At 40.8% G+C, this 24216-nt stretch overlaps 1 protein-coding gene across 1 annotated transcript in view; it reads left to right on the top strand.

Annotated features, from left to right (window-relative positions):
- The window catches only part of LOC122787927 (peripheral-type benzodiazepine receptor-associated protein 1-like), a 1795954-nt gene extending 1774224 nt beyond the window's left edge, over positions 1 to 21730 (top strand). The window contains exon 32 of the mRNA XM_044054852.1: positions 15165 to 21730. Within this exon, the coding sequence (XP_043910787.1) occupies positions 15165 to 15386 (222 nt within the window). The 3' untranslated portion in view covers positions 15387 to 21730. The remainder of the gene's footprint in view (positions 1 to 15164) is intronic.
- The last annotated feature ends 2486 nt before the right edge of the window (positions 21731 to 24216 follow it).

Genomic DNA, 24216 nt, shown 5'->3' with positions numbered 1-24216 from the left:
GGTTATCTGGTACATCAACAGGCATGGGGAAACATGGTCTTATCCCCTATGCAGAGAGGCCATGAGAGTGTGGGAATGGGCAATGTTTTTCAGACGCTTTCTTCTTCCAACTCACATTCCTGGCAATTCCAACGTGCTGACCAACAAACTCAGCAGGTCTATCTTGAGTCCTCATGAGTGGTCCCTGAATCCATCAGTGGCACATCAGATATTTGACTGTTGGAGTCAACCATGCTGTGATCTCTCTCTGCCTCCCCATTCAACCACAAATGCAGCAACTACTTTGCCCTGATCCCCCAATGGGGAGTCACCCAGGGATGCTCTGGTTCACAATTGGCCGTTGGGACTCCTCTATGCTTACCCCCTCTACTCCCCCTAATTCCCAAGGTCTTGCAGAAAGCGCACCACCTGAAGACCCCTCTCATCCTGACTGCCCCCCTTTTGGCCTCATCAGGCATGGCTCTCCCTTATTCACTCATCTGAAATATCCTCTCTGGATACTGAATCCTGTTCATTTCCCATCCCTGGGGGCTTCCCCTTCCCACCCTCCAGACTGTTCGTCTCACCACTTGGTTCCTCCAGTTCCAGTGATCCTTTCCCAGTCCAGGCTCTCCTCTCTGGTGAAAAATATTGTCTTGGCATTTCAGAAGCCATCTACTAAGGAATGTGTATTCCAGTAAATGGAGAAGATTTTCTTTTTGGGCCAAACAACATAATCTGGATCCCTTTTCAGCCCTAATTCCTGACATTTTGCTGTTTTTGGCTTTTCTCTTTCTGGCAGGTGTTAGTTTCTCCAGGATTAAACTCCAGTTGGCGGCCATCTCTAATTTCCATTTGAATGAGTGTCACTACTTTTCTTCTAAACTATGCAAAGCCTTTTTCAAAGGAGTCCTCCTTCTTAGACGTCCTATCAAAGATCCTTCCCCACCAACCCATATAACCAAAGGTTCAGTTGTACAAGTTACACTTCCCGTAAAAGTAGTCATTTCCATTCTGCTCTGTTGTAGCCACACCCACCCTCTTACTTCTGTTTATAGTTAGCTTGGAATGTAAAGATATAAACAGTAATCTCTCTTTGTCTCTCTGTATGTACAAGAAAGTCCTAAAATTGCCTATGCTCTGACTGCTGACTTCCTTCCTAGAGGCTAGCAGAGCAGTTAAGCACATAGAGTTAAGGCTGTGAGCTATAGTTCCTGTAGTTCAGACTGATTGTTTTAGCCTTCATTTTCCTACAGTATGACCTTGATCAAGTCACTTAACTAGACATTGCTCCCAGGTCACCCCTGAAAAGAAGCTGCATGTCCAGTGTGCTTGTCTGATTAACAAATGAGTATTATTAACTGGCAGTAAGACTGTAGGTGTGGGAAGGAGTCAGACATTTGTGAAGATTTTTTTTGTTGTATCCTGAGCAGGATACAGTCTGTATAGCCAAAGGCTAATGCAGTAGTGAGGAATTTGTACATCTACTATTATGTTAAGTGCAACTTACACAACTGTACTTTGATATGATCAGTGAGGTGCATCTCAAAAGAGATACTGTATTCAATAATTGACCTAATCAGTGCTGAATATAATGGCATAATGACCTCTTTGGATCCGAAAAATATCCCCTTGGCAATAATTTTCAGTACATAGGACTTTCTAACTACAGTCATTACATGGCCATAGAAGGGAGAATTATCAACTTGAGTATCATGCTCTCCAACAACATTCTCATTCTTTTGTGGGGTACTGTCTTCGTCTTATGCTGGGGGAGGAATAGTTTATCAAATCCAGCAATATTACACTTTTTATCATGTAGTTTAAGCCCACTGTTAGCACAACAGATTTTTATAAGTTTTTTTTTTTTTTTTAAACAGGGCTTGGGTGACTTGACAGTGACTCACTTGTCTCAATTTTGGATAGACAGAGGTCTTGTTTTGTGGTCTGGAGGCCAGAAAAGTATATGCCAAATGAAATGGGTCCTGTGGACCACCACTGGTTACTTTCATGCTCTTTGATGAGGCACCTAATATGCACACCACATGGGTTCTGTCCGTTAGCTGATTTGCTGTCATCTAACCACATTGGGATCTATTTGCAATACATTGAGCATACTATGTTAGCGGGGGTGTAGTGTCAAAGGCCATGGCCAGGTCATGATATGTTATATGTTCCTCATGACTCGTCATTGTGCCCATTTCACTGCTATCCAATTTATTGAGCACTGAAGAGAGACTCAAAAATCATCTTTTCCTGTATGGTGCAAGCCCCTTGCAACCCCACTACAGCAACTCTATTAAATCTGAGCTTAAACAACAGTTGGTAAAGGAACAGACTTTCTTACTTCATTGTTGCCTGTTACAATCTGTGAGACTTTACAGGTAAAAATGGAGCTCAGGCAGTTGGAGCTATCACTGTATGTTCCTAAGTAGTGGTATAACCACACACCCTTCCTCCACAACTTCTCTTCCATGTGATCCTGGTGGCTGCAACTGGAAGAACTGAAAAACTGTACTACAAAGTATGCCCCAAACAGACCAGTGTTAACTGTGAACTTCCTTATAAGTGAGCTTTATTCAGTGGGATTACTAATGTAATAAAAATGCATGTCTTTCTTGCACAAAAATAAATGTTCGGTGGCCTTTTTTTTTTTTAGATACATAACATTTGGTAACTGTTCTTGGTCTGTGCAGTCTCAATGGATTTTTTTTCCTCTACTGAGTTATTTGGTTCCAGCCTTTGAGAATTCCTTCTGAAGCACACATGCATGTACTTGCCTGATACATTTCAATATTCAGCAGTCCTGGTGCCTCGTGTTCTATCCACATACCAGCTGAATGCCCAATTCATTTTTTTTCTGGTAAAATCAGGGCATATCCCTGGAAGTAATGCCAAATCCAGCACTAGGTGACCTAGGCAGTTACCTGGGGTCCACTGGGCAGGGGGCTGCCGCAACATTTAATTGAAACAACTTTTTAAAAATACATTTCTTCTTTAAGGGTGCACCCTGAATGCAGTTTCTTCAAGGTTGCACTCTGCATTTGTGTGTACATCTTTGCATACGTCGTACTAAAGATGCACGCACAACACAGATTTAAACTTTGGAACTGCCTGCTATCAGGTGGGATTTTAAACATGGAGCATTGACTTGTGCAAACATGAAGAACTGCAGAAATGCAGTGAAAGAGATGAGTGAGATGGAAGAGAGAGGTGTGTGTTCATTCAGTAGGTGAGTGAGATGAGAGTGTGAGTGGGAGTGTGTGCGTCTGTGTGTCCATTCAATACATAAGTGAGGGGGGTGTCAATTTAGTATATAAGTGAGGTAGATGTATGTGTGTGTCCATTCAGTAAATGGGTGTGATTAGAGAGGTCAAGGTGCGAGTCTGTTCAGTAGGTGAATGAGATGAGGAAGGTTGAGGGTGTGGGTCCACTCAGGAGATGAGTGAGACGAAAGGTGTGTGTGTGTGTGTACAAAAGCATGTGGGAAAATGTGTTATGGTCTGATGAGACCAAGGCTGAACATTTTGTCCACAATTCTAAAAGTCACGTTTGGCCCAAAAACAACACTTCGCATCACCAAAAGAACACCATCCTTGCAGTGAAGCATGGTGGTGGCAGTATCACCTTTGGGGGTTGATTTTGTTAGGTTTTGCTTTTACCTTTTTAGCGGAGGCAGTACTTACTGCAACTTTTGTTTTGTTCGAATTTTATTAAATTAATTCTAGTATGTTGCCATTGCTCCTGGGTCGTTTCTTGTCTCTTGCAACAGTTTTTTCTAGTTTTGGTGTTTGATCATCTTTGTGGTTGCTTTTCTTCAGCTGGAACTGGGGCTTTAGTCAAGGTGGAGGGAATTATGAACAGTTCCAAATACCAGTCACTTTTAGCCCAAAACCTTCAGGCGTCTGCTAGAAAGCTGAAGATGAAGAGGAATTTCACCTTTCAACACGACAATGACACTAAGCATACATCCAAATCAACAAAAGAATGGCTTCACCAGAAGAAAATTAAAGTTCTGGAATGGCCTAGCCAGAGCCCAGACCTAAATCCAGTAGAAAATCTGTGGGGTGACCTGAAGAGGGCTGTGCACAAGAGACGCCCTTGCAATTTGACAGATTTGGAGCGCTTTTGCAAGGAAAAGTGGGCAAATATTGCCAAGTCAAGATGTGCCATGTTGATAGACTCCTACTCAAGAAGACTGAATGTTGTAATTAAATCAAAGGTGCTTTAACAAAATATTAGTTTAGGGGTGTGCACACTTAACACAACCAGCTTATTGTACACTTTTTTTAAAGGTTTTTATATTTTTCCCTTAACAGATTTTTCAATTGAATTGTACAGATTATAGGTCACATTACAGGTGGGAAAAGTTTTGAAATGATTTATTGTGGTCTCATTTATTTATATCACAAAAACCTGGCATTTTAACAGGGTGAACACTTTTTATATCCACTGTACATGAAACACTGAAATGTTAAGTTACTTGCCAGCAGCAGCCTCTTCATTATTTACAGTTCTCTAATGTGGAATCATTCAGATGACTTATTTCTGCAGAGACTGGGCATATTGACTGATATTGGTGGATTGTAATGACGTTTGAGTGGCCTCTTATGGTTGAAATGTTCTGAAATGGGTAGTTTTGTTATTACTGGCTCATATGTTTTGCTTCATTGCTTACTGGAAAAATGTTAAACACTACAAATTTAACACACATCGTAAGTGGTGTATTACAAGGAATATAATTAAATTTAATAGAATCAGGAAAGTGAATCAAAAAACACATGCATGTAGGCATGGTCATAAAAATGTGTGCAAGTGGTTTGGAAACAGCCCAAAGGCAAACTTAATCCACCATTGGCCAGATGCATTTTCTTTAAATGTGGGTTTAAATAAAAATGAGTTTCAAGGGCAGAGATGTTTATTGTTCATGCCAAGTCTGTTTTCATTGTGAGGCTGTATTATTTTGTTTAGCAAATGGCTATTGGTGTTTATGCTATAAAGTTTGACATAAAAGTTTTATATTAAATCCAAATATGTGTAATCATTGCAGAAGTAAAGAAAATAGTATGCACACTGATGAGTCTGAGCAGTGCGCACAGTAAGCGGGGAGAAACAGCCAAGTAATAGGACACTAGAATGGCTCCTGGGGGCTGCAACGCGGGGGGGGGGGGACTGATCCATTTCCTTGGCTAGGGCCCCATTTCTGCCTGGAAGTAGTATAACATCCAGTATTTTACACTTGGACCCCATTGTTTTTCTGGTACATTTTGTTTTTTTAACATTTTATCCTTTACAGCAGGTGACTTTTGAGTTTAGTGTAGTTCCTGAATATGCCAAATGATCTTTACAGTTAAAGGTACAGTACCATATCTGTGCTACCAAACTGTGTGAAAAGGTAGTTTTTTTTTTTTTACATAACATTTGTAATCTTTGCCACTTTGCATCTTGTTTTACTCAAGTGGTCTGTTCTAGATTAATTATTTTTCTTCCGCATGTTTCAGAGACTAAAGAAGAACCACATCAAGCAGTAAAAGTAATGTATGTAAGAGAAAACGAGTGCAATATGTAAGTGTGTGCATTACTCAAAAGATATTCTGTAGCAGTAGCCTCTACCAGTAGAGTCTTTTCAGTCCCCCTACTTTAATTCAGTTTTCTGCCCTCTCTGCGTGTACTTGTAGCTGCTCTGACATTTATTGTAGTTGCTAGCACCGTTTAGTTCTCTAGTTGGAACCCTCAAAAAATGACATTTTGTATCTCAGTCCTGAAGTTCTTGATTTTTTTCTGTTAAGTAGTGAACCTATTTCTGAACTTAATACTGTCACACTGTACTAATTTTTCTGTTAAGTAGTGAACCTGTTTCTGAACTTAATACTGTCACACTGTACAATCTGTATTGTTTTACAGGCAGTTTTGTCTGGCACCAACATTTCATACTACTGAATTTGTCTTATTCAATCTGCAGATAATAAAACCACGTCAGATACTCACATTAAGTAATTACATTTTATCATGTATAGATTTTAGAATTTGTTCCTCTCAGTTTTCTGTTGTAGTTTGGGCACAGCACTCTTTTCAAGAAAGTAAACCAGACATTGTTCTGCAGTTTTATTGTCCTGAAATTGTATCCTTCTAGAATTCTAAAGATTTATATATAATTATGAATCTGTACAGTATACAAAACCAGAATATTAGTTCTAGACTGTCAATGTTATAGCCCAGACAGCATATGAAAGATCTTTTATTTTGAACACAAGGACGCTGTAGGAAGTTATGGGGTACTAGCATAACAGCAGCAGCTTGAGTCATTAGAAGCCAAAGAGATATGGTTCAAAACTGGTAAAGTGGCCGGTGTCACTAATGCAGAAGACATGTGAAAATACATGTAGGAAGTGAAAATAGTTTGGTAAGTGAACCACATTACAAGAGGGGAGGGACAGCAACATCTAGGCACTAGCTTGCCAATTCTAGACAACTATTAGTAGAATAAAAAAAAAATAGCATACACCTAAACTAGTACTTGTTTGATGCTGTGCATTTTAGTTGTAAATGAAAGCTGATCCCAGAACTGCACAGATAGGACAGAGAATATATCTGCAGGTTGGCAGCCCACAGGCAACCTAACCAAGAAGCTTAGATTTTTGTTGGCTGATCAGAACTACTTGACTCATAAATTGCTCGTTTATCTGCCTGTTTTTTTTAAGCTGGAGATTTTGCCTCAGTTTAAACTTCTTCCCATTCCTCAAAAATGTCTTTAAAACGTTTATATGCATTTTTAAACTCTGTCACCATTTTGACGCTATAACTTTTTCAGAAGGTTGTTTCATTTGCTTTTCACTTTTCCTGTGAAATAATACTTCATCTGCCTTTCCTCTGTTCTGTCCATATTTTCAAGTTGTGGTTTTATATACTTGTAGTGAATGCAGTATTAGTCTGACAGGGCATAGCACATTTACAGCAGAGATGTGCAGATATGCTCCAGTAGCATACTGTAAATTAGATGCAGTAATAATTAAAATAGTAAATAAAAATAAAGATAAGCAGCACATATTAAACAGACGAGTCTCATACTAGTTAACAAAACCTCGCTAGTATAAAAAGATAGCATTTAAAGCCAGAGTTACATGCAAATTAACTTAAATTCATAGATTCAGAGAAAAGAAGGGTTAGTGGGTCAAGTCTGTACATCTCATCATAGAAATTGCAGCTTGAGGATTGCGAAAATTGTAAAGCTAATTAATGTTTAAATTCGTTTAGCAGTGACCCCAAATCTATACTGGCACAAAGTTCCATTATGAAACAGCTAAGAAATCAAAGCACTGACCTCAATGCAACTGAAAGTTTGTCACTTGTCAGTTTAAACTGATGTTGGTACCCTGCCATCTTGACTGCCAGGGCCCTTGAAGATCTTATGGAGTGTTACATTTTTATGCCGTATACACAATGCAAGAAACACTTGAACAAAGGCAATGTTGATTGAAAGAGCTACCCAAAGTAATTTATAGCAGCAGTGAGATCAAGAGGATCTGTTTAGATAGAAGCTTGTAGTATTATTGTAGGGTGTAGACAAACACTCCAAAAGAACTAACTGATGCTTGCACATGGCCATGCTCAACCAGTAGATGGTGGGTGGTGGCCCAGGATAGTGGTCTACATACACATTGGTTTTCAAAGTCCAATGAACATGTGAGAAATGGAGAAATGCAGGCTCTGTAAACAGTTGCACAACTTGTTGCTGGGTGTGATAATCTCAGGGAACAGGGCCTGTATACAGAAAGGCACAATAATGTGGCAGGACTGTTCCATTGGAGATTATGTAAACACTACAGTATTGTAGTACAGAAGCATTTGAAACATGAACCACAAAGCATTATAGAAAATAATGAGGTTTATATCGCATGGGATCATCCATTACTGATGATTCAAAAAAACTGATGCATGAAGACCAGAGATTGTACTCCAGAAAAAAGACATAAGTAGCACTGATCATTGAAACTAACACCCAGTGATTACAGTTCCTTATGTACAGAGAGAGACAAATTCATAAAATACCAAGATTTGTAGGCAGAAACCACTGCAGAAGGATACCAAGACAATTCCAGTAGTAATTGGAGCCGCAAGTCTAATAAATAATTTACAGTCATATTTAGATACATTACCAGTACATGCAACACCATATGAACTATAGGAGGAGTCCATTCTTGACATTTTGCATGTGCTGTAAAGAGCACTTTTGGTAGCAAAGACTGAAATAATACTAATTTCATAAACTTTAATCATACCCTCACTTAGGAATGGGGTCCATTCACATCATAGTATTAGAAATCCAAAAGACTTGGGGAAGTTAAACAAATGAGGTAGAGCATGGATTGTGTAATGGTAAGCTTTGATGCCATGGAAGGTGCTGTTTGTCTGTAGAAAACACCTGTCAATGTACTTTCTTTACACTAGTAGTTGTTTGAGCACTGTAAGCTAGTTATTGATCAAGACCAAGTCACAGACATTTATTTTGCCCACAGAATAAAAAAATTGTGTTGTCCATGGCAACAAGACAGAGTAATGAAAATTTGTCCACAGGGAGGTACCAGTGACCAAACAGCAAACTTTTTTTTAGAAAGCTTCAGCAATTGACTGATGTTGTAGAGACAGGTTTGCAGATAGTGTATGGTCATTCTACAGATCCCACTGAAATTTATTTGACCTATAGGTGAAACATACCAGTGCAGACTAATCACTATTGCTTTACTACAGGAAAGCTGCATCTAGTTCACAAATGAGAGAAAGTGCCTAAGACGTATCCCATTTGTAAAAGTTTAGGTCCTACTTTAGCAGAATCCCACCTAACAGCAGTGTATCTGGATAGAGACCTGAAACCACATCAGACCTAAGGCATCAGAATGTTCAGACAATAGGAGAGATTATTTAACTATATTAGATGCATCTTGAGGTCAAGAATCCCAGCTCCAGCAATGTTTTCTTTGTGAAGAGTTTCCTCCTCACAGATGGCCACGTAACAGCAAATTGTAATACTAGACTTTCATGCTACAATTGTCTTTTTCCCTTGTCAGCTTTTCAGACAGCAGTCTCATATTTGCTGTGTAAGATTGTGCTGGTTTTCTGCCTGCATTCTGTAGAAGTTTGGAAGGTGCATAAGGCAGTTTCTTAGGTTCTTGCTGACTCAGGTGCTTTGCATCCAATGTTTTCAGTTGCATAATGGCTTACACTTTCAACATGATTTTCATCAAACTAAAATTTTGGAATTCCCTGAAATTATACTTGTGATAGACTGTAGCTATTTTTTAACAGGTAGCGTAGACAGTAGAAACCAATATGCTTAGTAGTATTATGACTTTCACATTTAGTATTGTGTTTTGTCAACAGATTGGAAATACCATTATATGGGACATGTTAACGGCAGGAACAGTTTTGGACATGGGAAAATTACAAAACAGTGATGTTTAAACAACCAGTAACTGTTGAATTAACTTAAGGTAATTTTGAAAATGAAATCACAGTTTCAGAGAATGTTACCAGGGAGAAGAAACAATGTTTTAAGGAAACATCTTCAGTTTGTGCATGGTCGTGTGAACAGAATGCAGAAACTGCATTGTAGTTCAGAAAAAAAAGGATTCTAAATTTATTTCTGTCCTGCACAGATTGTTGAAAGTTGTGTGCTCGTTTCCAAGGTCCCTTTTGCTTCCATGCCTTAAGGCCATCAATCCTCCCCCCCAGTCATACTTGCACCATTTATTCCCCTCTATACTAGGGAATTACCTCAGTACAGATTGGGAGTGAGAGCCATCCAGCAGGACTGTTATTCAGGCAGTAATAAAGGTTGTGCCCTCAGCAGCATAAAAGGGACTTGTTTAGTCTTGCGCTCAACCTGTGGGTGGAAGAACATATTATTGTCATTGTGGGGACCCACAGTGAATTCACTAATAAACACTATCCCCAATCAATGCCTTGATGAGCCAAAAGTCTGCCCTGAGGTGGGAGGATGGCATAATGGTTAAGGTGATTAACCTATGAACCTATGCACCACAATGCCACCTTTCCTGTGAGGGACTGTGGCTGTATGCTCTTATTTTCTCCTCAGCATGAGCACTCCTATCCCCCCCATGACAGTTCCATCAGGTGTCTGGGCCACTGATTAAATTTTGGTTACCTGGGCTATACTGCTCTTATCCCCCTACCACTACACTGGCTACTTGTGAGGTTTGCCTGAAGTATATAGCAGATCTAAACCTTAGTATGTCGCTGGCCTCTAAGTACAATAAAGTGGATTGCTGTGGGCATACATGAAGTTGAAGCTGGTACTTGGTGAAATTATGTCCGTGTATGCATTTTCTAGACATAAGCATTCTAAACACAAGAAGACCATCAGAAATTATAAAAAATTACTTATTGCTGAATATGTAAACATGATCTACTTTTGAGATTATTCAGTGACAGTGTTGAAGAATTTAATAATGATCTAACTAGACAGATGGCAGAACACTTCAGTACTGATATGACAGCCATTGCAGCATATAGGCCTTGGAGCAGTAGGTTCATAGGTTCATACTAGGCTATCTGCCCTGGGGCAATTATAAGCCTAGCCCGATTCTGTATGTCTTACGCCACCCCTTGATTTGAGTATACTGTGCCCTTTTTAAGGTTTAGTTTACTGTGCCTCTGTCTAATAGTGACACTGAAGTAATCCCTGGGACAAACCTATGATCCCCCATCCACCTATCGAGATTCTTCTTGAAGAGATTCAGTGAGGTGCTCTGCCTCACATGAACTGGAAATCTATTCCCAGAGCGAAGGGAGCCTCTGGGTTATGAACCTGTCCCTCCAGCAAGTTCTATTTATTTCTATGCTGAGGTTCAAGTCCCTCGAGCGTGTGGCTCTAAGGGATTTAGATTTACTGAGGTGGAGCATGTCCATTAATTCTGGATTTGACATAGTTTTGTATGTCAGGCATAGATCGCCTCGAAGTAGGCGGTATGCAACTGAGTAGAGCTGGAGTTTTTTTAACCGAGCAGCATATGGGCATCTGCTTGAGACCCTTGATCCTCTTGGTGAGATACTTTTGGGGTCTCTCTAATTGCTGCAGGTGTCAGGTAAGGTACATCCCAAAAGGGGCATTGTATTCTATGATGGGCCTGATGAGGGATGAATAAAGGGGCACGATTACCTCTCTTCATCTAGGTGTGAAACCCTTCGTGATGAGGTGGGCTATGTAGAAGGTCTTTCTAACCACTTTGGCAATGTGGTTTTCAAAGGAGAGATTGCTATCAACTTGGATCCCCAGGTCCCTAATAACTTTCTCTGTACTTAATGGGTTTCCACCTATGTGGTAATTTGTGGGCACATTGTTTTTGCCAGAGGGTATGACTATACATTTTTTGGACTTTAGCTTTAAACCATGGCGCTGGCACCAGTTATCTGTCTCTGTGAGACCTTTTTGAAGGATGTTTGTGTCAGCTGGAGAGTCGATTATGGCACCCAGTTTGCAGTCATCTGCAAACTTGGTGAGCCATAGTCCTCCCACGTTTGCCTGTACCTCGGAAAAGTATATACCGAACAAGAGTGGTCCCAGGACAGAACCCTGTGGGACGCCACTTGTGACCGGTTTCAAGTCTGACATGGCTCCAGCAACTCTCACTCTGTGGGTTCTGTCTTTGAGCCAGTTTGCGACCCATCTTGTGACATAGGGGTTTATATTTAAGCTGGATAGCTTATCTATGATGCCCGAGTGGGGTATTGTGTCAAATGCTTTGCAAGGTCCAGATAGGCTGTGTGGACTACCTTCCCTACATCTATGGCTTTGGTGACTGTTTCAAGAAGTCAACCAGGTTCAAAAGGCAGGATCTGCCCTTGACAAAGCCGAACTGGGTAGGATCTAGTGTCTGTAGGTCCCCAATGCCTTTGTTTATGAGCTCCATGATGATCCTCTCCATAGCCTTGCAGACTAAGCTAGTCAGGCTTATGGGGCGATAGTTACCAGGGTCCCACAGGCTCCGCCTTTGTGGAGTGGGACCACTGTTGCTGTACGCCATTCTGTGGGCACATATCCTGTAGTGAGGCTGAGATTGTATAGCTGTTTTATTTGAGGGATTAGTTCCTCTTGGAGTTCATGTAGGACGCAACCTGGGACGCCATCTGGTCCCATGGAAGCAGTGTTTTTTGCTTTGGAGAGGGCAGCCTTCACCTGAGCATCAGAGATGTTTGGGAGGCAGCCCTCTGCCGGGATAGATACTTGCTCTTTTGGGTGGGAGGGGGTGGAGAAGTTTGCACTGAACCTGTCTGCCAGGATATTGGCGATGTCTGTGGGTTCAGTGTATTTTTTGTTGTTTAGAATCAACTCAGAACAAATCTGAAAAAAAGTCTTATAGAAAAGGCACTATCATAAGTAATGTTAAAAGTGAAAGTTAATAGTGAGTATATGTGTGCATGTATTATACATATACTGCACAGAACTTGTGTCTCTACAGTCCATATCAGCTCATGTTAGAGATGAATCCAAGTCATCCTTCTCTCCTCACTGGTACGTTGTCTGTCTAAAAGGGACTACAAAGAGCATGACAGTTGGAGAGCATATTTCAGCATAACATACATCAAGGAGAGTATTTTCTAAGGCTGAATACTTAGACATAATTAAGGGAACACTACAGAAACAACTTTGTAACGCAAATTAAAGGTTTGAAAGAGAAGTTACTACTACCAAAAAGGCCAAGTCTGTTGAGTAGGAAATACCAGAGATTTGGCAGGTTGTGACATTTTTGAAGCATGGTAATAAGGTTGATACTGTGGTAACTGGAAAAATAACGATAGACTCAGAAATAAACCCCTCCAACATCAAGCAAAAACTTTATTAAAGCAGTGCTTTCATAAAGTTTTTGATTGATGTTGGAGCGGCTTAGTTCTGATATCTTTGTAGCATGGCAGTATTTGTGTAAGAGTGCATCATTTCAGTCTAAAGTATAACACCAGTATGTCAATACAAATGCCAACAATGAGGTGACAGATGATGGGATTTCAAAGTGAGTGAGGCAGAATTTGATACCAATAAAAAGGAAGCAGCCGCAAGTGCCAAGATAAGGTAGTAACCTCAGTTTCAAAAACAGTTAAACCATAGTTCTGTGGACAGACAAGGAATACACCATACAGTTGAAAACTTATGGTGGGCTGTAGAGCTACAAAATGAAACAGTAACTGGCATAACTTGAAATGTTAACACCCAGTTAACACTTCAGGTACAGAGTGATCTTATTGGCATATCACATTTAAAGATTCAGTTTGAATCAGGAATGGATCTTATGCAACCTTTTAACTGAGACACAGAACATGAGAAGTACTGCTAACTAAGGGGACATAGCATTTGAATCGGCACATCAAGATGAGAAATGGAGCTAAAAGGATACTGTTTTTGAAGAAGTTGACAATGTTGGCCAAAATGCATTTGTGATAGGTAGGTGGTAACTTCAGAAAGACTCAAAAAGGAGCAACACCCAAATCAAAGATAGTGGCTTGAAAAATCTTGCAGAAAGCATCCAAGAAATTTACTGACATACACATCAGAATATATGTCGCCTTTTGGCCATAAATTGTCAAAAACCGTCATTCCAAACAAATCAATGCTACATTTTTGCAAGGTATGGCACTCCCTTGTGACGTTTGTGTCCATCTTCCTCCTGAGGCAAGATGACTGGGAAAATTGTGAAAACAACTGCATTTATGGTCTGGCAGATGCATCACTCACTGACTCAACAAAATGAATTACATAAAGTCATGAGGAAGACTGCAAGATGATCCCTTGGTGTGCTCTGCTGTTTACAGGGGTGCAATTACATCATTGCAGTCCTTGCCTTCCACCTAGATTACTTTGTATAGAATGTCTGTGGCTGTATCCATGACAGCTTGTGTCTTGTGTCTTGTCAGAACCTGAATATCCCTTCTGTGCTGATTGATAAATTGTCTGTCTAGAAGGGGATTGTCAGAGCTTTGCCACTTTAGTTGCTTCCTAACTAAAAGCTACCTTTCTGGTTGCTGTGAAGAGCATAATCATGTTTCTTATAATGTACTGGTCTTGGCTTCTATTGCTGTAACATTGTTGGTAAAACAAGGGAGTGACCCAAAACAATCCTCATTCTGTCAGTAAGAAACCATCAAGGGCAATGCAACAGGATGTCCCCTTGCTAGGATACTGTGGATTTCCTGGGTCACTAGTAAAAGTGATCCAGATGTCATCTCAGATGCTTCTCATTGGCATCCAGCATAAAACATGCTACTATACAGACTATTTATGAAATGATAAGACTATTTATAAAAATGTTTTTTGCAAATGTAGTTCTAAAATTTCAACCACTGGGGAAGGAGGAGTCCTTAACACCTCACATGGAAGCCTACCTGATAGTGCTGATCAAGGAGGATGTGTGCTTGTTTTGATTGGAGAACAAAGGTTCTCACTTCTTGCTGGCAATCCAAAAATACACAGTACCATGTCAAGCAGCCTAAACAATGCATTATTATTTTATTTTAATTTTTAAACTACACTGTGTTTTGAACTCTGAATTGGTGATCTAAGGTGCGACACCAGTGAGGTTATACGAGTCAAAGAATTATTTAGTTGAGGTAATTAACTCTATAAATCTGCTGGAGGAGAAGGAAGCTTTGCCAGAATCAGAATTTAATAAGTATTAGTTCAAACCCAGAGTATTTACAGTATCCTGTGGTCAGTTTTACAAAAAGCAGTTGGCAGACTGCCTTGCTAAGAAGGGGGTTTTGACCTTTGGGCTTCTAAACGCAGTTGAAGAAAGGAGGAGCACTGGGCAAAATTTTAACCATTTTTTTCCTTCTTAAAGAAAGAGTAGACATTGTTGAGTTTGCAGATACTTAATCTATTTGCGACTTTAACAGTAGCAACTGTTTTAAGGTAGACTTTTACTGCATATCCTGGTTTATAACAAACTTTTACAGCAGTATTCGCTTTGTAACACTAATGTGTGCTTTTACAGCAGTATGAATTGTTGACTGTGTGTGCACATGCTGTCTTTTGGAAGTTCGTAAGAATAAATTCCACATATTTTGAAAACTCAAGCTTGTTAGAGCAACTTTTTAAATATATTAATCGCAAAAAATTTTTCTTAGGATTGATTTTGTAGATTTGATGCATTTTCCTAACTTGTATTTTTGTTGTTTAGGTGACTCTGGAAGTTTCTGAAAAACACCACGAATCAGCCCTGAGCTCATTCGATGAAACCTTACTTCCAGTCTCTGCAACAGATCTGACCCCTTTAGGGCTAGGTACTTCTCCGCTGAGTCCAGGATGTACTGAGAATCCTGGTCAGGGGAAGAAAAGAAAAAGCTTCTTCTCCAAAGGAAAGAAACTCTTCAAGAAACTAGGCTCCAGCAAGAAAGAATAGTCAGTAACAAGGGAGAGGACCTCTCTAAAATGTCAGTATGCACGAAAGTTTGTGGTAATCAGCACATACATGTTTAACCTAAAACATGGTTACCAGCGATAAGGGACAGATGGCTTACAGTTCTGTTACCACTGCAGTGTTCTGGATGAAAACCAGAGTACAGGATTCTAAGTAGGGAGGCAGATTAAGATGCAGCAAAAGTTAAATTAAGAACAGTATTCACACTGCTTCAATCCTTCATACAGAGTTGAAGGAGAAAGCTGTTACAGGAGGCTGTTCTACTGCTACCTAGGCCACACCATCATATGGATATACAGAACTTTGCCTTCAGTGATTGTGTAATGTAGCACCTGTTACCCTTCCTTTCTTTGAGACATATCCTGCCAGTATAATTTGTTTCTAGCCAAGGACCAGATAGCTTTGTTTTTGTTAACTAGTGTGTGTTTCGTGATCTGGGCAATAGGATTATATTCTTAAACAACAGTAAATGGCTAGCCCATTTCAGTGGACATTTCCATCACTGCCAGTTTGAGCTTTTTTCTTCTTCCTTTTTTTTCTAAGATGACTATAAGACTGTTGATGCAGGTAAACAAGGTTGAAATAATTATGTAATTAATTATGAAACTGGTACTGTGAATCTGTGTTTCTGGCATATTCCAGTAACTCTGCATTTTGTCCTTTTCCAGCATTTCCAGATGCTCATTAGATCACTTGTTGCAGTAGTTTAAGTTATATGGGACATATGCTGCCAAGAATCAGACATCTGGCCAGCTTCCAAAGCTTAAGGGCATCTTCCACACACACATACTACCAGCAGAGCTCGAGACTAACTTTGTATAAGATAGACATATAAGCACCAAAATTTTGTTGCCAAAGGAGCTAGCAAGCGTCTCCTATAGCTCTGAGTTTGTAGGTTGTCACTCATCTAGTTATTACAAAGTGGGCAGGTAAGTACCCCATTGTGGACTGCCTTACACTTTTTCTGTCAGAATCTGTGTCTAGGAGAAAGGGAAACTGTTTGTGTGGATGACAAATACTAATATAAAGATCACCTTATGTCTACTGTGTTTAGGAGAAGACCACGTTGATCAGGCAAACAAATCTGTTCATCTTTCAACCCCCCCCCAAGACCCTTAAAAGTAGGCATAGTTCCCTCATTTCATTTAGAGAACATAAAAGTAAAAGCTCTTACTAGCAGTATTCATGGAGGAGGATTACAGCTCCTCAGAAATTCCTTCTCCAGTCCCAAAGAAAAGTTTGGTCTCTTCTCCAGCTTCTGTGTTGCCAAAGTGGAGTCATCACTCAAAGGCTTAGCCCATCTGAAAGTCTTCAGATCATCTTTTGTTTCCTCTTGACCCCTCTAGGGTTGCCTGTCATGAGGCTGCTAAAGACTAAGGTTAGCATGTCCTCCAAGGCCACTTAAGCATCAGCAGGGGAGAACCACTTCCTAAGGAATCAGAAGAGAAAACAGACATTATTGCCTGTCAGGACCATACTAAGGAGTTAGATTCCTGGGGATGACCAGATGTCTAAGATCTTTTTCAGTGACACTTCCATGGAAAGGAGCACAAAATAAAACACATATCTGCTCCAGTGTTCATTACAGTGAAAGAAACTAATGATTGACTAGGATTTGGTGAAATGTCAGTCTTTACAGTCTGGAATTTGAAAAAGGAAAAGATCTCCTTTCCCATAAGATTCCAAATCTGAATTGGATGTATAGGAAATAGCATTGGACTATGCCTCTCCATTGTCTACTCTGAAAAATTGGGAATCTGAACCAGAAGAAAACATTTCCACTGAGACTCCTGCTGAGTTGATCTTTTCAGAGACTATTAGCAAGATGAAAGACCTTTTTAATTGGGAACAAAAAGAAATCAGAAACTAGTCAGATTATGATTCATTGCAGATGGATGCCCCCTCAGCCTACAGCTATTTCTACTGTTCTGCCAGCTTTGCAGGATGCCTTCCTTCTAGCTGGTGCTTTGTCTGGCAGTATCTTCCAGCACCAGTGAAGTCAGACAAATTATATAAAGTGCCTCAAATTCATAAATTTCTGTTTAGAAATCCCACAGCAGATACTTCTTTGGTCTCTTGATTAAAACCCCTTATGGCAGTCTGGCCTTTTTCATTTGATAGGAATGGCAGAGATTTTGATCAGTTTGGAAACAAGGTATATTCTGTTTCCACTATAGCTTTTAGAGCAGTGAACTCTCAAGCGCATGTCTAAATTTTTGTTGGCTTCATTTGGCAAATTGAGATCTTACTCATCAAGACTTTTTTATATTCCCTTCTTTCATTTGTCACAGGTAATCAAACAGTTGCTTAATGTTCTTATAGTATGGCTGATGCAGTGTCTATGGCAGCTACCAGTTATTCAGTAATGAGAAAGTTTGCTTGGCTACATCACAAAGCTTGCCAAAAGAGGCAAAGGCTATTTGGGTGTTACTCTGTAGCAGCAGACACAAGGAGAATGCTCATTCAGGACACATCTCAAATATTTTGGTCCTTCATTCCTAAACACCAATGAACTTTCCAACTATTTCAGGTTCCATCTGCAGGAAGGAATACAAGCAGTCATTTAGAAAACAGTGGCAAGGAGGTGTAAAGCATAAATTAGGTCCTCCCAAGACAAAAGGCATCTTCCATCAACTCATGCCAGCAACCTTGGCAATGCTATATAGCCTTCTCAAATTCTGAACTTTCACTTCCCTCTTTGGCACCAGATCACAGCACACACATCTGACAATAATTTCAGAAAGGTTACAGCTGATAGTGGGACTTCCCCTTCATGGGATTCCTTCTCAACCAACAATACTGTTTTTTCCTATTCTGGACCATATTTTGTCTTTGGGATCCATAGAGCCTGTTCCTTCAGATCAGTTAGGAAAAGACTTTTATTCAAAGTTTTTTTTCCTGGTGTCAAACAATGAAGGAACTTGGAGACCCACTTTGGATCTTTAATTTCTAAATCATTACAAAAACAAATGTACAGATTTACGTATCACTCATTGCTTTTCATCGTTTCTTAGTAACTCTGGATCTGGAAATGCATATCATTGCATTCCTATTTTCAAATATTTCATTTTTTCTGTCTGTTTTTTACTTTCAGTTTTCTTTGCCTTTTGGGTTATGTAAGGCTCCAAGAATATTTACAAAGTGTCTACCCTCTAGTAGCCCATTGTAGATTACAGGGAGTACATATTTTTATCACATTTTAGACAGTCTTATCTCCACAGAGTCTTCTTCAACCTGTCTAGAATCTTTTTTCATATTAAACATAAAAAATATTCCTCAACATAGGATTTCAGACAAACCTAGAAAAGTCTTCTCCCATTCTATCCAAAAGGATAGTTTTCCTTGGGTGTTTCAAACACCTCTGTTATGGTGGCATTTCTTGAAGAAAAAGTGGACTGTTAAAAACAATTTTTAATATGTTCCAGTCAGACTCTCAACAGACAGAATTTTTTTATGGGTTCTAGGTTTCATGGCTTCTACTATTCTCATGATCCTAATAGCCAGACTGCACATGAGAAAAATTCACTGGTTTCTGAAATCCTTGTGGACGCAGCACCAGCATCCCCAAACCTTTCAGATTCCAGTTATAAGTTTTGTCAAGAGGGAGATCCACTGGTGATTGAACCAGTTATCCCTAAACCCATGTCTTTCCCAAACTTCTCCAGCTCTTGCCTAGTCTGCGGCCATAGACACATTGGATTTTCCTTGGGAGATAGTATCCAAATGGTCCAGGGTCTATCAAAACCAAGAGGGCAAGATGAAACATATAAACTTCAAATAAATGATGGCACTGATCAATGCACTTACATTTTTTTTTAAATATATTCCGTATTCCAGGCCAGGCCCTCTTCTAGTAATTACAGACAATACTATGGGCATGTGCTTCATAAACAAAGGTGAATCAAACCTTACCCCCTTTGCAGACCAACAGTGGTGGTCTGGGAACTGGCAGGTTGCTTAAATCTTTCATTTCAGGCTAATTACAAACCATTAGAGTAGCATGTTGTAGCAGACAAGCTGAGCATGACCAAGACCTCCCCCCCCCACAAATGGAAGTTACTGCCTAACAAGAATTTGATCCTTTTGTGGGAAACTCCTCAAGTAGATATGTTTGCCTGCATTCACAAAGTTTTTCTGCTCCACAACTCCTTGCACAGGGGCTTTGAATACAGATGTCTTTTCATTTCCATGACAAGGAATGTTCTTTTTTGCTTGTCCACTTTTTCCCCTAATAACCAGGGTTCTTCTAAAAGTTTGGAGAGACACTCAAAGGATAAGACCAGTAACTCCCTTTTGGCCCATGAAGCAGTGGTTCTCCCTTCACTTAAAAATGGCTAGGGGAAGTTACCACAAACTTTCTCACAGGACAAACTTGCACAAGCTTGGGGGTGTCTTTGATCCACCCCAACCTTCAACGTGCTGCCGGGATGATAGAATGTGAATACCATTTAGGCACCTTTCCTTTAAAGACGTGCAGCAGATAGCAGGAAAAGAAACTTACTCCTAGAAAAGCATGCATGGCTAAATGGAAAAGATTTTCTATTTGGTGCCAAAGCAAGAACCAAAATCCTTTTAAGGCTCACATTCCTTTGGTTCATCATCTGAGTTATTGTCCTCTGGCCCATCTTATTCTTCCTTCAAGATGTACCTTTTGACCATTTCTGCATGTCTGCCTATGGCTACTCACTTTTTTCCCCATCACAAGTGAAACAGTTTCGGAAAGGGGTACCACATATATGTTTACCCAGAAAACAGGTGGCTCCTTTATGGGGTCTTAATTTTGTTTTGGAGAAACTTACAATCTGATATTGTCAATATTTTGATTTCCTCCTCACAGATGGGTTACAGATCCAATCATCGGATCCAACTCTGCCGTTACTAAGCTCGTGGCAACCAAAGATACTCTTGGAAGACCTCCCCCCTTACCCACAGTGCATCTCTCCATGTTCCCTCAGATCTCGTTCGTCACTCTGCAAAAGACGTGGTCCTTCCTTAGAGCTTTTGGATCATCAGGTCATATTGTTTTAAATTACTGCCTTTTCTTATTCCCTCTCAACTTTCCGTGTCTTACTGTTGACCTGTTTCTCCCCTTGTTCAAATAATTTTCATACTTTCTTGGTAACTGCCTTTTATTAGGTTACTTGTTCTTCCCTCTCTCATTCTCTGCCCTATAACTGTCCTTTTTAGTATGTTTTTTCCCTTATCCCTTACCTGTGGAGGTAGCCTTGACTACTATCGTTAGTAGTTTTATCCTCCTCCTTTTTTTCTATCAAAAAAAAAAAAACTTTCAGCTTATTCTTCCTTTCAGTTCCTACCTTCTTGTCATGTCAGACAAACACGACAAAGGCTGCTGACTTTAAAATATGCTCTAAATGCAGACAAAATCCCGCTTAGTGATTCACATGACTTATGCATGTATTGCTTAGGGCAGTGATGGTGACCCTATGACATGTGTGTCAAAGGTGACACATCAAAATGTTTTGAGTGAGACACCAGCATTCACCAAAACACAAGTTACCAAAGAAACGGAATGAACAAAAATATAAGAAATATGTGACTCTGTACCACCCAGAGCTTAAAATGGATTCTTACTAGCATTATCAGCACATCATTTGTCATCACAGCAGCCGTACAAGTTCAGCTGACTTCTAACTGCTGCACAGGAAGCTCATTTTCAAGGCACAGGTGTGATATCTGCAGCTGCAGTCTCCAAATGAGCACATTTGTTTGAATTCAGCTTTTGCATTCTTTGCTCATGTGAAGTGCGTTGAATTATTTTGTGCCAGGAGCCAGGTCAGCAACACTGCTGCAGAGGTAAGGAAGTTATTAACCTCAAAGACTATTTTGGTATACTGTCTCCAGAGTCTGCAGAAGGCAGTGCTGACATTTTCTCTTTGTGGTTACAAAGGGCAAGTAGTCTGCATTTCTATGTGTGTGGTGTTTTACATTCCTCCCAATTGTCCCGCTTAATTCCTCATAAAACTGGCTACTTTTTACACTTAATAATGATAATAATTAGGCTTATTTTACTTCAGAAAATGATTATTAATTCACTTTCCTTTTATTCTGTTTACGTTTGGAGGGGGGGGGGGCGACATGCAAGCAGTGTCAAGTTAGAGTATTTTCTGAATTTTTGGCATGCTGAACCCAAAAGGTTCGCTATCACTGGCTTAAGGCCTCTACATTTACAGGAGAACTGCTCTATTTGTCATTCTTTCAACCACCATGCTTTGGTTGAAAGAAGGAATAAACTGATCTTAAAAAGGATGCTTCCCTCTGCCTTTGAAGAGGCCATTTCTGTTTCCCCAGTAAAATCGGTTTCTAAGTTGAAGTTTGTTGAAAACACTGCTGATGAAACCTGGTATGTGACTGGGTGAAAGCGCTAAGTTCTTGTTAACTGCAGTGTTTTCAACAGATTTGTTACCAGTTTCTATTGTTTCTTGGTCTAAGTTGAAGTTTGCTCACTCCATTCCTGCTTCTCCCCTGTCTGTAAAAGCTAGTAATAAGGGGAAGAAGAAGCCTTCATCGGCTCCACTGTATACCTCAGAGCCAAAGACAAAAATTTCAAAACTCACAGATAAAGATCTGTCGGGGCTTTCGGCAAATTCTATTGCCAAGTCAGATCTGGTATCTTCGGCTCATGACTCATCTGTTAAAGATGGGCTGGATCCGTTGATATTGGATCCAAAGAAGAATGCCTTTAAGCCATTATGACTCTTCCTCAGACCAGGTGCTCTCCAACTTATGACTCTTTACCTTTCAGAGTACCATCCCCCTTTTTGTCTAGGTGGAGATCCCCTTCCGATTCCCTCTTCTCGTTCAACTAGGAGCCTCAGTGAGGGCAACCCAGAGTGTTTGGTGCAGAAGATTCTGTGGGCACAGGGCAAGTCACCCTTGGCCCAGACCCACTCGGCTCTGGGGCTTCTTGAGTCTACTACTCCACTTGTGGATCCTCCTCCAACTTCAGAACATGTTTTGGAGCCCTCGGATCCAATGCGCCCAGTAACTTTTAGTTTGGGTCCAAGAACATCTTTGGATCAGGCTTTGGCTCTAAGCTCTTCTGCTTTCTCAGTTCTGGAGAGATACTGAAGTCATAGTGACCCCTTGCAGTCCTCGAGAGCATTTGACTCCCAGGTTGTCGGAGCAGTCAATGCATCTCAGGGCTTCTGTGCAGGTGAGCTCAGCTCTGGCTTCTACCCAGTGTGGCTGGTGGAAGAGGGTTTGTCTCACAAGCATGTCTTGTCAAAGTCAGGAGTTCTCTTTCACCCAGGAGCAGTCCGCCTTTGGGGCTTTGGAGAGAGCAAAAGCTGCCACTGCAACTAAAAGGGTATCTCCCCCTTCAGATCCTCAGTCCCATCAGGATTCCCTGTATACCACTTCCAGCCAAGATGCTGCACTGGGACAGCGAGACCTCAAGCACCAGGATACCCAGCAGGGTCCCCCTGTCTCTTCAAATACCTCCCCAGTCTCTCTCACTGAGGAGGTTCCTCGGAAGAGACTTTGTAAGAGGAAACATTTGGAACCTACTGAGGAATCTGTCACTGAAGACACCAACCTTGAAGTAGAAGGATCCCCATGGCCACCGCCTTAGGATGTATCCTTTGGGGAGATTCTAAAAATATTGAAACAGAGCTAGCTAGCAGTCCAGTAATCCTTCCTTGAGGAGTTGGTGAACCTGGCAGCTTTTGGTTCTCGCCCATCCTCCTCCTGGATGACTTCGCCCACCGATGAGCTCATAGGTTTGATCTCTCGGCGGGAGTGGGAGACCCCAGACTCCATCGAGGTTGTTCCCCAGAGACCAAACAAGATAATTACAGCTCCTTCAGATAAAGCCTTCTGAGCTAAGGGTGTTGCAGTAGGTGTCATGCTTGTGGGAGCAGCGACCAAAAAGAAACTCTTGGAGGAACGTTCTACTATCCACCCTTCTAATAAATGTGGGAAGCATGTTTTCTCTTCAGTGACATTTGCTTTGTGATCGCTGAACCATCTTTCTCATTTTACAAGGTTGCAAAGGGATCTGATTAAGGAGCTGTCAGATAACCCTGGATGGTGCAGTAGCTGAGGGGGTTAGTCAAAAGGCATATTCCCAGCTAGCAACCCTACACTCTATTGTTAACTCTTCCATGCATCTTACTGCACACATATCCAAAGGAACAAGTAGGGCAGCAGGTTCTGGCATCGATATGAGGAGGCATGCCTGGATATGCCCATGTGACTTTGTGGACCCCTTTAAGTCCTCCTTTGTCAATGCCCCATTTAATGGTTCCTCTCTTTTTGGACCAAAAGTTAAAGATACCCTTTCCAGGTGTGAGAAGGAAGGTAAGACTCTGTCAGCCATGATCATATGTTTTACCACTCCTCCAAAAGCTCAGAGAGGAAGCGGGAAGATGTGGTTCCAAAAATCTCAGGGTTCTTACTAGGACACACATGGAGATTTTTCCCCTAGAGGCAGAGGGGGGAAAAATAACAATGGAAGACGCCACCCTCGTAGCAGAGGAGGCCTGCAGAACCTGCCCTCCTGAGAACCCTTTTTCGGGAAACCCTTCCAGTGCTCCTGAAAGGAGGCCCGATTGTCCATCTCTGGAGGTAATGGGGGGGGGTCATTTATACCTGCAGTGGAGAGCCTGGCAAACGATAACTTCTGATATATGGGTTATCAGTAAAATATCCAGGGGGTACCAAATTCCCTTATCTCAGCAGCCGCCTCCCAAAAAGAAAATCCCAGACATTCCACCCAGTCAAAGGGATCAAGCAGTCTTGAAAATTCAAAAACTGCTAGAAAAAGAGTCATCCAAAAGGTCCCCCAGACCAG

The sequence above is a fragment of the Protopterus annectens genome, chromosome 13.part0, assembly GCF_019279795.1.
Source record: "Protopterus annectens isolate FY-2018-M chromosome 13.part0, PAN1.0, whole genome shotgun sequence".
Classification (NCBI taxonomy): domain Eukaryota; kingdom Metazoa; phylum Chordata; order Ceratodontiformes; family Protopteridae; genus Protopterus; species Protopterus annectens.
This window is presented reverse-complemented; position numbering and strand designations above follow the sequence as displayed.